Below are 13,093 nucleotides of genomic sequence, written 5' to 3'. Positions count from 1 at the left end.
GAGGTCTTATGATGTGTGTATGCTGCATGTATAATTTTTCTGGTTCTTAGTTTGTTAACTGTGAGCCTGGATGATCACAGCACCTGCCCCTTAAGGTTGTTGAAAGCTTGGGAGATACACACATGTCCTTGGGCCCATGGAAGACTCTTTAAGGGCCCTGGAATTGGACATATTTGAGTTCTAATTTCCAATACTGTCACTTCCTAATTGGATGGCCTTGAGCAAGTGGCTTAACCTTATGGACTCATGCATGTTAAGTTCCTTACAACAAGGCCTGACCCACTGTAAGCCCTCAGTAAACTGTACTATTCCTGTCCCCATCCCCACTCTGCTGCATGAAAAGTTAATGAGGACCAGGATTCTTATGTATTTAGTTCAGCAAGGAGTTTGAAAAAATTGTTCATTATGCCCTCTAGTCACCCCCTCTCAATGTGGCCCATATTCTGAGGATCCAGGGAGTACTCAGTCCCTGCCTACCCCTGAAGGACAAAGGGAGACAGAATCTGACAGACATTCCCAACCCTGAATGCCACAGTCCTGGGCTAGACGGATGAGAGACTCAAGGCTGGAGAAACCTGAAGACTACAAGGAAGCAAGTATATCTGGATGGGATTTTGAGGTAGGATTAGGAGTTTCCTAGGTGCTGAGATTCATTCAGGGCTGAGGGAATCACAGGAGAAAAGGCAGCATGGTGGGAAAGCACATAGTATAGACTTGATCTTTGTAAGAATTGTGGAGCTCAGTGAACCAGACAGCAGCCAGTGTTGAGAGGAGTCCACATGGGAGGTGGGTGGGGGGGTTGCTGGGAAAAGTGGAACCATAACTCTGTATGCAGGCTGCAGCAGAAGAGACCCAAGCTGGGTAAGTCAAGCTTTTCAATGAGTCTCTTAGAGCTGTTAGAGGCCCAGAAACATTTATTAGGATTCTGGAAGGGGGTGGGGCTATATACATTGAGGTCAAAGGGGACTTAGCGGTCCAAAATGTTTTATGCACAGTGGTGTGGGTACAAAAATATTTTCCTCCTTTGTGCGTTTGAGTTAGAGGGTGGGAAGTGAATGAAACACACAGTCATCCCAGTGATGGGAACATTGGTGATGGGGAGGCCTAAGTCTGGGGACCGGGAGCCTTTCTCTGCCACTTTTTTCAGTTTTATTTCCTACGTAGCACTCATCAAAGCTGAAATTAGATAGTTATCTGCATTGTTGCTTGTGCAGTATCCAGCTCCCTGGCTGGAACAGAAGATCAATGGGGGAGAGGCCTGGCCCATTGTGACCTTCATCACTGTTACTTTGAACAAGGTAATTAACTTCTCTGTGCTTTAGTTTCCCTATCTGTATAGTGATAATAAGTCTTACCAAAATACACATGTCCAATCCTAAAGAAGGCAAGAGAGAAAAGGAGCATTAGGAAGGTGTGACAGAGAAATACATGAGAAGACAGATTAAGTCTAAATATGTCCATAATTACATGTAAAGAGACCAAACGCCCCAGTTAAAAGACAAAGATGGGCAGACTGGATCAAAAAAGAAAACCTGGTTCTATACAACTTACAAGAGACACATGTACAACATAAGGGTACAGAAAGGTGGAAGATAAGGGGTAGAAACAAATGCAGCCTTTAAAACGTGAACCAAGAGAACAGGTATGCGACTTAATATCACACAAAGTCCACTCTAAAGCAAGAAGCGGCACATCACAACAATCACAAGTTTGGTCACCAGGAAGATATGATGATTGCAACTCTGATGTGGATTCCCAATATCAGAGTATTTGTCTCATAAGTCTAACATGGGTATTAAATACCGTATTCCCTCACTTATTGTGGGTATTACATTCTAGACACCCCTGCAATAGGTGAAAATCCACAAAGTAGGAGCCTTTCATTTATTTTAGAATTTATATATATTTTAAGGCTTTATAAACCCTTCCCACACACTTATAAACTTTCCCAGTCCCTTATTAACCTTTCCTGCTCCCTTATTAACTTTTTCCACAATTTTATAAACACTACTTATGTTCTTAAACATATTCTACACTCTTAAACCTACGTAACTTTAACAACATATGTATACAGTACTGCAAAATCCCGCGTATAGCAAAAAATCCGAGATAAATAATTAAATATAATATTTTTAAAAATCCAGTGATACAGTGAGGCCGCGATAAGTGAACCACGATATAGAGAGGGACTACTGTACATGTAGAATGTTTGCCTACACCTATGATACTTGGGTATCAGCCATTATTATTATTACAATTTTGGTGTTATTAGTTTGTTTATTTTAGTTGTTTATGTATTAGTACCATTTACTACAGTTCCTCCAGTCCCTGTGACAGAGGTGGGTATACTTACAGGGCTGCACCTGGCCCAGTGTTTATCTGATATTCTTTCCTGGCAATTTCTCCCATATCCCTGCTGCCCTCCCACCTCTTCTGACTAGCCAGCCTACTTCCTTCCTTCCACAAAGATTTTCCCTCAACTTCCCTTACCCCCCACCTTTTGTGCCATGCGCTGTGTAGGCTTCAGAGCTAAAACAGTGAGAAACTACAGGCCCTTCCCAGACTTTGGGGGGGTCTTCCAATCTAGTGGGTGAGGCAGAAGTAAGGCCAAGCGATAACACAGACAAGTCAGTTATGAATCGGAGGTTCAACCTGCTAGGAGAACAGCCAATCAGGGCACCTGGCCTTGCCTTAGGGCAGTCTGGGAGGGTTTCCTGTAGGAGGTGACCTCAAAGCTCTGATCTAACAAGTTAGTAACCGCCCAAAGCCTGTTACTTTCTCCAGTGTTAGCTACTTCCAAAGCCAGTGTCTCACTCATTCATTTAATTCTTCGCTCACTTACTGAACTCCCATAGGTGTTAGGCATCATTCAAGGAGGTGGGGGTGGGGAGTAAAAGAAGCAAAATTCCTTCCAGGAAGGAGTAGATATGGGCGAGGGGATCAGAAGCAAAAGAAAAAACAAGATCATTCTGGAAGGGAGTTTAACTGATGGGAAGGAAAGAAAATAAGAGCGAGGGAGGAGTTAAGTGCCCCCTCTTTCAAAACACGATTCATAAAAACCCGTCTAATCGAGGCGGCCACCTTCTTCCTTGGCAGTGGGCACCTTATCACCATCCGGCAGAAGGTGCAAGGAGGAGGAACTACCCCCAGCTGCCCTGCTCACTCAGTGGCTCACCTGGCGTTTACTGAGCAATTCTGCCAACCTTCCAGGGATTACACCACGCCGGGAGCGGGGGTTCTGTGTACCCTTGGGCACATTTCTCACCCTCGGGACCTTGGGTCTACAGGACTTCAGGGTGTGTTTTCCAGAACTCCTTAAGGAAATACTATTTAGTGTTGTCCTTTCAACAGCCCCCAAGGTTAGAGTGCATGGACTGGGGTGTTCCTCCCCATTTCGCAAAAGGACAGGATGAAGTTCAGACCGGAGCGGTGAATCTCACAGGTTACACAGCGCACACCCGCAAACAAACTGCTCTAGGACCCGTTGCCTCCGCCCCCACTCCGGTCGCGCGGTTGCTTCTGCCCCTTTAATAACGCCCCGGGGGATACAAGCAGGAAGGGGGCGGTGCCTGCGTCTGAGACGGATGTACACTTAAGCCAATGGGTACTGAAGTCTCAGCGGCGGCGGCCAATAGGTAAGGTAGGGGCGGGGCCTACCGCCCGAGCCTAGTTCCCGAGGCGCGGCGGCCGCGGCTGGGGGCGGGAAGGGGGCGCAGGACCCCAGGCTGGGGTCCCGGAGCCGGAGGCACGTGTCCCGGGGTGCCGGCAGGGCCGCGTCGGCCGGGAGCGCTGCCCGGGCCTAGGCCAGTGTGGGGGCCGGCGCGGCGGGGGCTGCAGCCTATGGGCGGGGCGAAGGGCCGCGGGGGAGGCGAGCCAGGGTGTGCTGGGGGTCGGAGTGCCGGAGGGGGTGCGGCTAAGCAGGAGGCATTGGGGTGGGGGCCCAGGAGGTCCAAGGGGATCTAGGGGACCTCTGCTGGCAGAGACGTGCAGGGCTCGGGGCACTCGAGGGGTTCTGGAGGTTGGGGACCGAGCCTGGTGGCGTCAAACAGGCGTGGGGCGTTGGGGGCCTGCTGAGGGGCTGACGAAGGGCCAGGCCCGGGCGGGGGGCATTTGGAGGGCGTATGGTGTTATGGGATCAGGAGGAGGGGCGGCCTGGGACCTTCGGGTTGTTTACGGGGTGATAGGACGGCTGTGGGGGCAACTGGCCTGGGTTGGGGGCTGTGGTTGGGGGATTTGTGCAGGCATAGGGGATTTGGGGGGTAGGGGCTGAGAGGGTCTCAGAAGGGGGGCCGAGAACGGAAGGAGCAGGCAGGCGAGGGTTGGGGAGGGGTAAGGGATGCTGTAGGTTAGAATGAAGGCTGTACCACCTCAGAGCTTGGGGCCTGGGGGTCGGGGGCAGTCCTTGATGGCCCAAGAAAGAAGTGGTAGGATGCGCTGGGGATCTCCACCACTCCTATAAAGAAGGCCACTTTGGGAGGCAGGTCAGGAGGCCTGGGGAGAGGAGAAAGGGCTTCCAGAAAGAGTTTGGGTTAGGGTCTCTGGTGTGGTTTAGGTTCAGAGTATGGAAGAAAAAGGTTTTGGGGCTTCTAAGTGGTGGTAAGTTAGCAGGGGGCTGCCCTTAGGAGAAGGGGCAGCTGGAGATGGGGGGCCCTGGTAAAGATTCAATTCTTCTCTTGGGCTCTAAAAATAGTCTCCCCAAGATCTCAGGTATTGTCCACCTGTAAACTACCCAACATCTCCTCTGGGCATTTAATCAGATAAAGTCCCAGTGTCAAATCCTGCCCCTGCAGTTGGCTTCTTTTGTGACCTTGGGCAAATGGCTTTGCTCCTTTGAGCCTCAATTTCTTTTTCTGCAAAATGTTGGGGGGTGTTTTTTACTTCCTGGGGTATTTATATTAAACATTATTTAGCTGTAATAATAGCTGTGTTTGAATCTGATGCCCAGGGCATGATGCTTGGGTCCTTATTCTCTAGACAAGCCGGGGTTGGTGCTCTACCCACTCTACAGATGAGGAAATTGAGGCCTGAAGCCCAAGTCTCATAGCAAGTGATCCACAGTGTGCAGAATGGATGCACAGGAGGATTTGAGGGGCTGGGTGGGATTCTTACCCCAATCTGTTCCCCCCACCAGGGCCAGTTCCCGTCCCCCCAGTAGCATGGCATCCTGTGCTGAGCCCTCTGCTGTGGGCCCTGAGCCCACCACCCCACCACCTGCTGGGGTTCCACCACTTGAGGACTTCGAAGTGCTGGATGGGGTGGAAGATGCAGAGGGGGAAGAGGAAGAGGAAGAGGACCCAAGTGAGCTGCAGCCGCTAGAGGACATTGGGCAGCCCCCATTGGAGGAGACAGAACAGCCTGGGGCCCTGGCCCGAGAGTTTCTGGCCACCATGGAGCCTGAGCCTGAACCTGCTCCAGCCCCGGAAGAGTGGCTGGACATCCTGGGTAAGGTGCAGGGGTAGCTTGGGTTGACCCATAGGGCCCAGGCAGCTACAGTTCAGTAGTGACCTTGGCCCAAGCGTTCTCTTCCCCTGATTTCCCCAATTCTGCCATGAAGTAGGTTGGAAGTAAAACATGTGATAACCACGGAGATCGCAAGACACAGGCAGCTGCTTGACATGTTTCATGTTTAGGAACCCCTTTCATTGTCTCTTACACACACACACACACACACACACATACGCTCAGAGAGGCTGAGTCACTCATCCAGGGCCACACAGCGAGCATGCCAGGTGCCAGCAGCTCCCAACCTACCCTGCCTTTTTTTTTTAAGATTTTATTTTTAAATTAATTTTAGAGAGAGGGGAAGGGAGAGATAAAGAGAAGGAACGAAACTTCAATTGAACGGGTGACCTTTTGGTTTTCAGGACAATGCCCAACCAACTCAGCCACACCAGTCAAGGCTTCACTACTTCTTTTCTTGGCATTGCTCTGACAAGTTCCTGTCCCCTGGAAAATGTGTCCTCAGATCACATAGATCTGGGGAACATCCCAATTTATTGTTCATCTCTATCTGGTTCACAGTATTCATTAGCATTCTAATTTCTCAGAGAAGTCATGCAAGAAAGGTATTGGAGAACCCACACACATGTCTCAGCCATGGACCCCATCACAGCAATTATACTGCTATTAGTACTGATGTCTATGTAGTATGGTAAATAATGCTAGTGCCACAAAAATAATAGTAAAAAAAAAATAATAGTAAAACTTCATCATTATTACTACCATTTATACTGGTACCAAAATAATAGTATAAAATAATACTAATACTGGTAAAACTATTGTTACTAATGTTACCACCACTGCCGATAAAAACATTACTACTTCTAAAAATAATACCAGGTAATACTGACTGTGGACTGGTTCTGTGCCAGGCTGTGCACAGTCTTACTTTATTCTCAGAAGAACCCTGTGATGTAATTCCTACCATACCCATGTTTTACAGATGCAAAAACTGAGGCACAGATAGGTGAGGGCACTTGCCCAAGGTTACATGGCCTCCTTGGCTATGTTAGCGTCTGGGAAGCTTTTCTCTATTGATATTAAGAGCTGCCCTGTTCCTCCTTTGAGCAGGAGGCTAGTTCTGTCATTTTATTTTCAGAGTTAGTTACATTCTGAAGTCATAGTTAGGCTCTGGATAAGGAAACGGGCCTTGAAAGGGGCTGTGATTGGCACAAAGTTCCCTCGATGGAGGCAGTGCTTGATTATGACCCTGTCAGTATATCCACCATTAGTGTCCTGAAACCTCAAAACACAGGATCCTCCAGAATCCACTAGATCATTGTTTCTTAGGCTGGATGTGGGGGCATGTATAAGTTGGGAAGCAGCACACAAATTTGGAACCTTGTAGAATATTCCAGAATATGAATAGATACCTCTCTGTCCCTAACCTTTAGACGAGGATCCACTCAGACTTCTGTATTCCAGACCAGTGTTATATTACAGACCACTGGGACATTGAAGCCCAGAGATGTGGGGTCACCTGTCCAGTAAATGGCAAAGCAGGCTTTCAAAGCTCAGCTTATGCCCTGGGGCTGGGCCAGGCATCTGTAAAACATGGGTATGGTAGGAATTACATCACAGGGTTCTTCTGAGAATAAAGTAAGACTGTGCACAGCCTGGCACAGAACCAGTCCACAGTCAGTATTACCTGGTATTATTTTTAGAAGTAGTAATGTTTTTATCGGCAGTGGTGGTAACATTAGTAACAATAGTTTTACCAGTATTAGTATTATTTTATACTATTATTTTGGATAGGTGAAGCTGGTGGGGGTTGGGCAGAGAAGGAGCTTGGAGAGCAGGTGCTGACTGAGCCACTGAGTGACAGGCTGCTTGTCCCTGGTCCTTGGCAGGGAATGGGCTGTTGAGGAAGAAGACGTTGGTCCCAGGCCCAACTGGCTCAAGCCGCCCTGCCAAGGGCCAGGTCGTCACAGTGCAGCTGCAGACGTCACTGGAGAATGGCACACGAGTGCAGGAGGAGCCGGAGCTGGTGTTTACTCTGGGTGACTGCGATGTCATCCAGGTAGGAATGGGTTAGGGTCTGGGCAGGGTGAGGTGGGGCAGAGGTGGAATGGAGGGAGTGATGGAAGTGGAGGTGGTGATAGCTGGGTCGGGGTGGCAGGCTGCACTTGGATCCACCTGACCCTCGTATCCCTGTACACCCAGGCCCTGGATCTCAGTGTCCCACTCATGGACGTGGGGGAGACAGCTATGGTCACTGCTGATTCCAAGTACTGCTATGGCCCCCAGGGCAGGTGAGAACCTGCCACTGCAGGGGTCCCTTTTGGGGTAGGGAGGAGGTAAGTCACATAGCTCAAGGGTAGCTTATGTTTTATTGAGTAGAGCCAGCTTCAGGACTGAGTCCTTTTCTACCTGTTCCCAAGCTTGCCCAGTGTGTTTGGGATGCTGTCATGGTGGCTGCCAGGTCTGAGTCCTCCTCCTGCCCCACCCCCCAGCAGGAGCCCATATATCCCCCCTCATGCGGCCCTGTGCCTGGAGGTGACGCTGAAGACAGCCGTGGATGGGCCTGACCTGGAGATGCTCACAGGGCAGGAACGTGTGGCACTGGCCAACCGGAAGCGGGAGTGCGGCAATGCTCACTACCAGCGGGCTGACTTTGTGCTGGCTGCCAACTCGTATGACCTTGCTATCAAGGCCATCACCTCCAGCGCCAAAGGTGACCGACCACCTGGTCAAATCCCCCCACTTCCCCTGTGAAGGTGTATGCTAGTGCCAGAAACCTCAAGTTACAGAGGGCCTGACACTCTGAATATTCCAGAATATGGATAGATGCTCATCTGTCCCTAACCTTTAGGCTAGGGCCCACTCCAGCCTTGTGGTAGATCCCAGATTAATGGGATGTCACAGGAAACAGGTAGATTTGGGGGCATGGGTGACTGCATACAGTATCACTCCACATGCCTGTGGTTAAGCCTCTGCTTCACTTAGGCTCTGTTTTGTAGACTCCTTGGCAGTGCCGAGAATGTTGCAGTCTTGGCCTGTTCTAGAGCTGGGGAGATTGAGGTCCCCTGAGGAGCAACTTCCCATGACTGAGACTCCTCCCTAGTCTCCTCTTTCACCAGGTGCAGAGGGGTGGGCCTTGTCCCGGGTCATGTAGTGGGCAGGTGGTTGTGAGGGGCTGGTGGCAAGGTAACGGCTGCCACATCTGAGTATTGTCCCCCAACAGTGGACATGACATTCGAGGAGGAGGAACAGCTCCTGCAGCTGAAGGTGAAGTGTCTGAACAACCTGGCAGCCTCGCAGCTGAAGCTAGACCACTATCGGGCTGCGCTGCGCTCCTGTACCCTTGTGCTTGAGCACCAGCCTGACAACATTAAGGCGCTCTTCCGCAAGGGCAAGGTGGGCCATGGGTGGGTGGGCCACAGGTGCAGGTGGCAGGCTGGCTCCCCCAGCTCAGACCAGTGGGACTGGTCTTGAACCCAGGATTTGAAAAGGACATAGGTGTCAGCCAGCTAAGCTCTCTGGGGTACAGGTAGAGAAACTGAGGCCCAGAAAGGAGCAGAGGTATGATTTGAATTATAGCAGTTCATTGAGGCCAGATGTGAACCCCACGCCTTAGACTCCCACACACTGCCCTGTGGCCCAATGGTGACTGCTTATTGCATACAATCCTCCATGGCTCCCATTTTCTTAGAACAAAAGCTGAGTTTGCATTGTAGCCCTTGGGGCATTAAGCTATCTGATTTTCCTTCTCCCATCATTTTCCACCTCACCTCTTATTTCTCTCCATCCTGTTTAGCCTCCCCCAATGCTGCCTTTGTACAGGCAGTTCCCTCTGCCTGAGATATTCATACCCCAGGTACCCCCATTGGTTCTTTTGTTCTTCAGGTCTTTGCTGTAATGTCACCCCTTTGGGAAGCCCTCCCTGCTGCCCACCACCCTGACCCCCTCCCTTGTCTTCATATATCCCATGTTGCTGTCAGCACATGGAGGTGTCAAGCCTCTTGTCCATCTCCCCTGATAGGAGGTGGAGATTTCATCTGTCTCACGCACTGCTAAATCTATAATTTTGCAAAGAGGGCCAGCCATGCAGTAGGTACTTAGTAAGTTCTGGTGGAACATAGTGGAGAATTTGGCCTGCATGGACTTGACCTTTGTTGCTTTAGGTCCCATCCGTTCACCCTCATAGCATTCCTGGATGGGACAGAACAGAGTTTTCAGCACCTTTTTAGCAGTGAACTGAGAAAACTGAGGTGCAAACTCAGTTTTCTGAGAGACCTGAGCAGGGCCTCCCTCCAGCCAGCATTTTTTTTTTTTAAATCCTTACTGGAGGACATGCTTATTGATTTTAGAGAGAGGGGAAGGGAAGTGGGGGCAGGAGAGAGAGAGAGAGACAGAGAGAGAGAGAAAGAGACATGGATGCGAGAGAAACATTAATTGGTTGAACCAGCAACCCAGGCACATGCCTTGACTGGGAATCAAATCCGTGACCTTTCAGTTTATGGACAACGCTCCAACCAACTGAACTACCACTGGCCAGGGCCAGGCAGCATTTTTTTAAGCACTTGCTTTGTGTAGAGTTCTGCATAGTAATGTGGAGAGGAAAATAATGTCATTCCTATTGTTCAAGGGTTTGTAACCATGCTTGTACAGCTCACATGTTTGGATTTGTTGGTTGGAGGTGACAGAAACCCACACAAACAGATTTGAGCAAAAGGAAGAATGGTTTGTGACACTGCTGAGCCTGGGGTGTCTGGGTTCAGGCAGGGCTGGATCCAGGCATTAGCCATGTTGTGGAATGCTGTATTGGTCTGCTCTGAGAGTTTCCCTCTCAGGCAGGCTACTCTCTTGGGAGTGGTCAAGATGCTTCCCCTGCTCCCCAAAAGCGCCAGGTTTACATCCTTGCTGCTTAACATCGGGCTTCCCAGTGGCACCGGCATATTTCAGACTGGACCTTATTGGCTGGCTCTGAATCATTCACTGTGGTCAGAGCTTTGGAAAGGTCTAGTCAAGGTGGTAAGGGAGGAGTAGGTGAAGTGGGTGACTGGGTCTCTTGCACACGCCAAAACAGACACTCAGGGAAGGAGAAGTTTGGGGGGCAACAATGAATCCAGCGGGCTGGTCATGGAATCTGAGGGCTCAGGAGAGCAGAGTGGGGTGACTGGACCCCTGGGGATAGATTTGGGACTTGTCAGGGTAGCCAGAAGCCCGGCAGGTCTAGGTTTCGTGAAAGAAAGCATGGCCCAGTTGTGGGTCCAGAGTGATGCCACCTATTTCCTCCCATAGGTTCTGGCTCAGCAAGGGGAGTACAGCGAGGCCATCCCCATCCTGAGGGCAGCCCTGAAGCTGGAACCTTCCAACAAGGTGAGCAGAACGGGGGTGCTTTGGGAACTTGTTCTCTCGGTCTGCCTGGGAAGCCCCTCCTGTCATCCTCCTCTTGTCCTTGCTATGGCTCTCCCTGTTGTGTTTCTACCTGGGCAGTGGCAGGGGATGGGTGGCTGAAGGGCCCTAGGCAGCTTGCTGGGACACTTATGACCCCTACATAAGTGGTCTGGGCTCATCCTGAACCAGGGTCCCAGAAGCCAAGAGTGCCGCCAGCTTGGCCAGTGCCAGTGTCCCCAGCTTTCCTCTCAGAGCCTTGTGTGGCATCTGCCCTGTCTATGGACTCCTTAAAGGTGTGGAGACAGCAGACCCCACTTTGCTGATAACCAGAGAGGGGCAGAAGGAACCCTTGCGTTCCTGTGGTATCAGTCCCAGAGTGACCCAAGGCACCAGAAAGGCAGAGTGCCAGCGATGGTGGTCATGTTGGCTGTTGCTGCCACCACATGCTCTTAGCCCAACTGCCACTCCCCTCTCCCAGACAATCCACGCAGAGCTCTCGAAGCTAGTGAAAAAGCACGCAGCCCAGCGGAGCACAGAGACTGCCCTGTACCGGAAAATGCTGGGCAATCCTAGCCGGCTGCCTGCCAAGTGTCCTGGCAAGGGTGCCTGGGTAAGCTGGGGCCAGTGGGCAGGAAGGCTCCTGAGGGCTCAGGAGCCCACGTAAGGGTCTGTCTGCATTTTGCAAACATTGCATGTCCTTATCACCTGGGCTGTGCTGGACCATGCTGGAGACAGAGGCCCTAGCCCTGTGTGACCAGGACCAAAGCAGAAGGTGGAACACAATCTGCAGGGCTTGGGGAGGAGAGTGATGACTTCCAGAGGGGAAGGGGAGGTATTCCAGAGGAGGGGAGGTTTGGCTTGTGTTTTGATGCACATGTAGGAGTTTACCAGGAGGCAGGAAAGGCATAGTCAGTCAAGCCATGGCTTTCTGGAAGGCATGTGTGGGCCGTGTTGGTACCTGAGACCCAAGATATCAGTCTTGACCGCCCTCCAGTTTTTTCCTCCCTCCCTTTATCTACAGTCCATCCCATGGAAGTGGCTGTTTGGGGCAACTGCTGTTGCCCTGGGTGGCGTGGCTCTCTCTGTTGTCATCGCTGCCAGGAACTGACTGTCCAGGTGGCTGCCATCCCTTCTGAGCACCATGGACTCCGCCCCGCACTCCCTAACTCTTCCAGACTCCCTGTCCACTTACCTTCTCTGGCCTAGCCTCCTCCTCTGGGGCAGGGACAGTGAGGTTTGAGGGTCACGAGGCCCAGTGAACAGGAGGGACTGAGGCCCTATAGGAGAAAAGTGAGGCAGGGCCAAGCCCCCGTCCAGCCCGTAAATAGGGGGCCCTCATTCCTCCAGACCCAATTCCCAACCCCCACCCCCAACCCCCTGGGTTAGGTCTCTGTAGGGGTCTGCCTCAGTTTCTCCTTCCCAAGGCCTGGGGGCAGCTTTTCCCCCAACCAGTCTCTGTCCAAGTGCCAACCTCTCCTGCCCAGCCTGCTGCCCTCTGTCCAGGCTCTCCCCTACCCCAAGTGAAATAAAGCCTCTCACCCCGCATTCTGCTGGCTCTGGAGCCTTCTTTTACTGCCACTTGGGGCTGGGCCAGAGTGGGAGCGGGGGTTTCCTCTTGGGCCGCAGAAGACCTGTGTTACAGAGGGGGAAACAAGCTTGAAGAAGTGGGGTGATGTGCCTAAAAGTACCCAGATGTGACCTCCATAGGAGTTCACACCCCTTGTGCCTCTTAACCCATCCTGTTTTGTTTCTGTTAACTTAAAACAGGGACCCTGATGGGACCTAACTGGGGTCTTCTCTGAGAGGAAAAAATTACAGGGGTCTGTAGTACAGTGATCTGACAGCCCTGTGTCTGGGCAGCAGCAGCATAGCCAATACAAAGGCTAGAGATTCTGCAGTGAGCTCTCTGCGTAGAGAATGTGTTGAGGGGGTACCCCAAGGTAATGAACTAACTTTCAATTTCTTGGGTGACCTAGTTCTTACAGACTTTTGGAGAGCATACCAATGCTTGGTGATTTCTATGTTGTCCCTAGGGTACTGTTGGGAGGCCCTGGGGTAGTGAGTGTACAGTGGAGAAATGCTTGTTAACAAACAGCACAGGCTATGGTTGCAGTGTTGCTAATTGTCTTAACTTCTCCAAACCTCTGTTGCCTCATATGGCAGATGGGTCCAAACCACTGTGTCCATCCCAAAAGGAGGTCGTGGGTGCTAAGCACTGAGCATAGAACCTCAGCAGTTCATGGTCAGGGTGGGT

The 13,093-nt window shown here is 51.1% G+C and overlaps 1 protein-coding gene across 2 annotated transcripts; it reads left to right on the top strand.

Annotated features, from left to right (window-relative positions):
- Positions 1-3,651: 3,651 nt before the first annotated feature.
- On the top strand, positions 3,652-12,384 carry FKBP8 (FKBP prolyl isomerase 8). Of its 2 annotated transcripts, XM_090290012.1 has the most exons (9): positions 3,652-3,745; positions 5,132-5,442; positions 7,350-7,519; positions 7,663-7,751; positions 7,953-8,173; positions 8,684-8,856; positions 10,744-10,821; positions 11,318-11,449; positions 11,861-12,384. In XM_090290012.1, the coding sequence occupies exons 2-9, from the start codon at positions 5,157-5,159 to the stop codon at positions 11,945-11,947; spliced, it is 1,236 nt and encodes a 411-aa protein (XP_090146138.1). In that variant the 5' UTR covers positions 3,652-3,745; positions 5,132-5,156; the 3' UTR covers positions 11,948-12,384. The 2 variants fall into 2 exon arrangements, with proteins under 2 accessions (XP_090146138.1, XP_090146137.1); XM_090290011.1 differs by lacking the exon at positions 3,652-3,745 and having other exon boundaries at positions 7,956-8,173.
- Positions 12,385-13,093: the final 709 nt, after the last annotated feature.

The sequence above is a fragment of the Furipterus horrens genome, unplaced genomic scaffold, assembly GCF_987537825.1.
Source record: "Furipterus horrens unplaced genomic scaffold, mFurHor1.1.pri manual_scaffold_10, whole genome shotgun sequence".
In the NCBI taxonomy this organism is placed as follows: domain Eukaryota; kingdom Metazoa; phylum Chordata; class Mammalia; order Chiroptera; family Furipteridae; genus Furipterus; species Furipterus horrens.
This window is presented reverse-complemented; position numbering and strand designations above follow the sequence as displayed.

Coding starts and splice junctions, on each gene's coding strand:
- FKBP8 (XM_090290012.1), top strand. CDS start 5,157: ATGGCATCCTGTGCTGAGCCCTCTGCTGTGGGCCCTGAGCCCACCACC. Junction 7,520..7,662: donor GTGACTGCGATGTCATCCAG/GTAGGAATGGGT, acceptor CTGTACACCCAG/GCCCTGGATCTCAGTGTCCC. Junction 10,822..11,317: donor AGCTGGAACCTTCCAACAAG/GTGAGCAGAACG, acceptor CCCCTCTCCCAG/ACAATCCACGCAGAGCTCTC.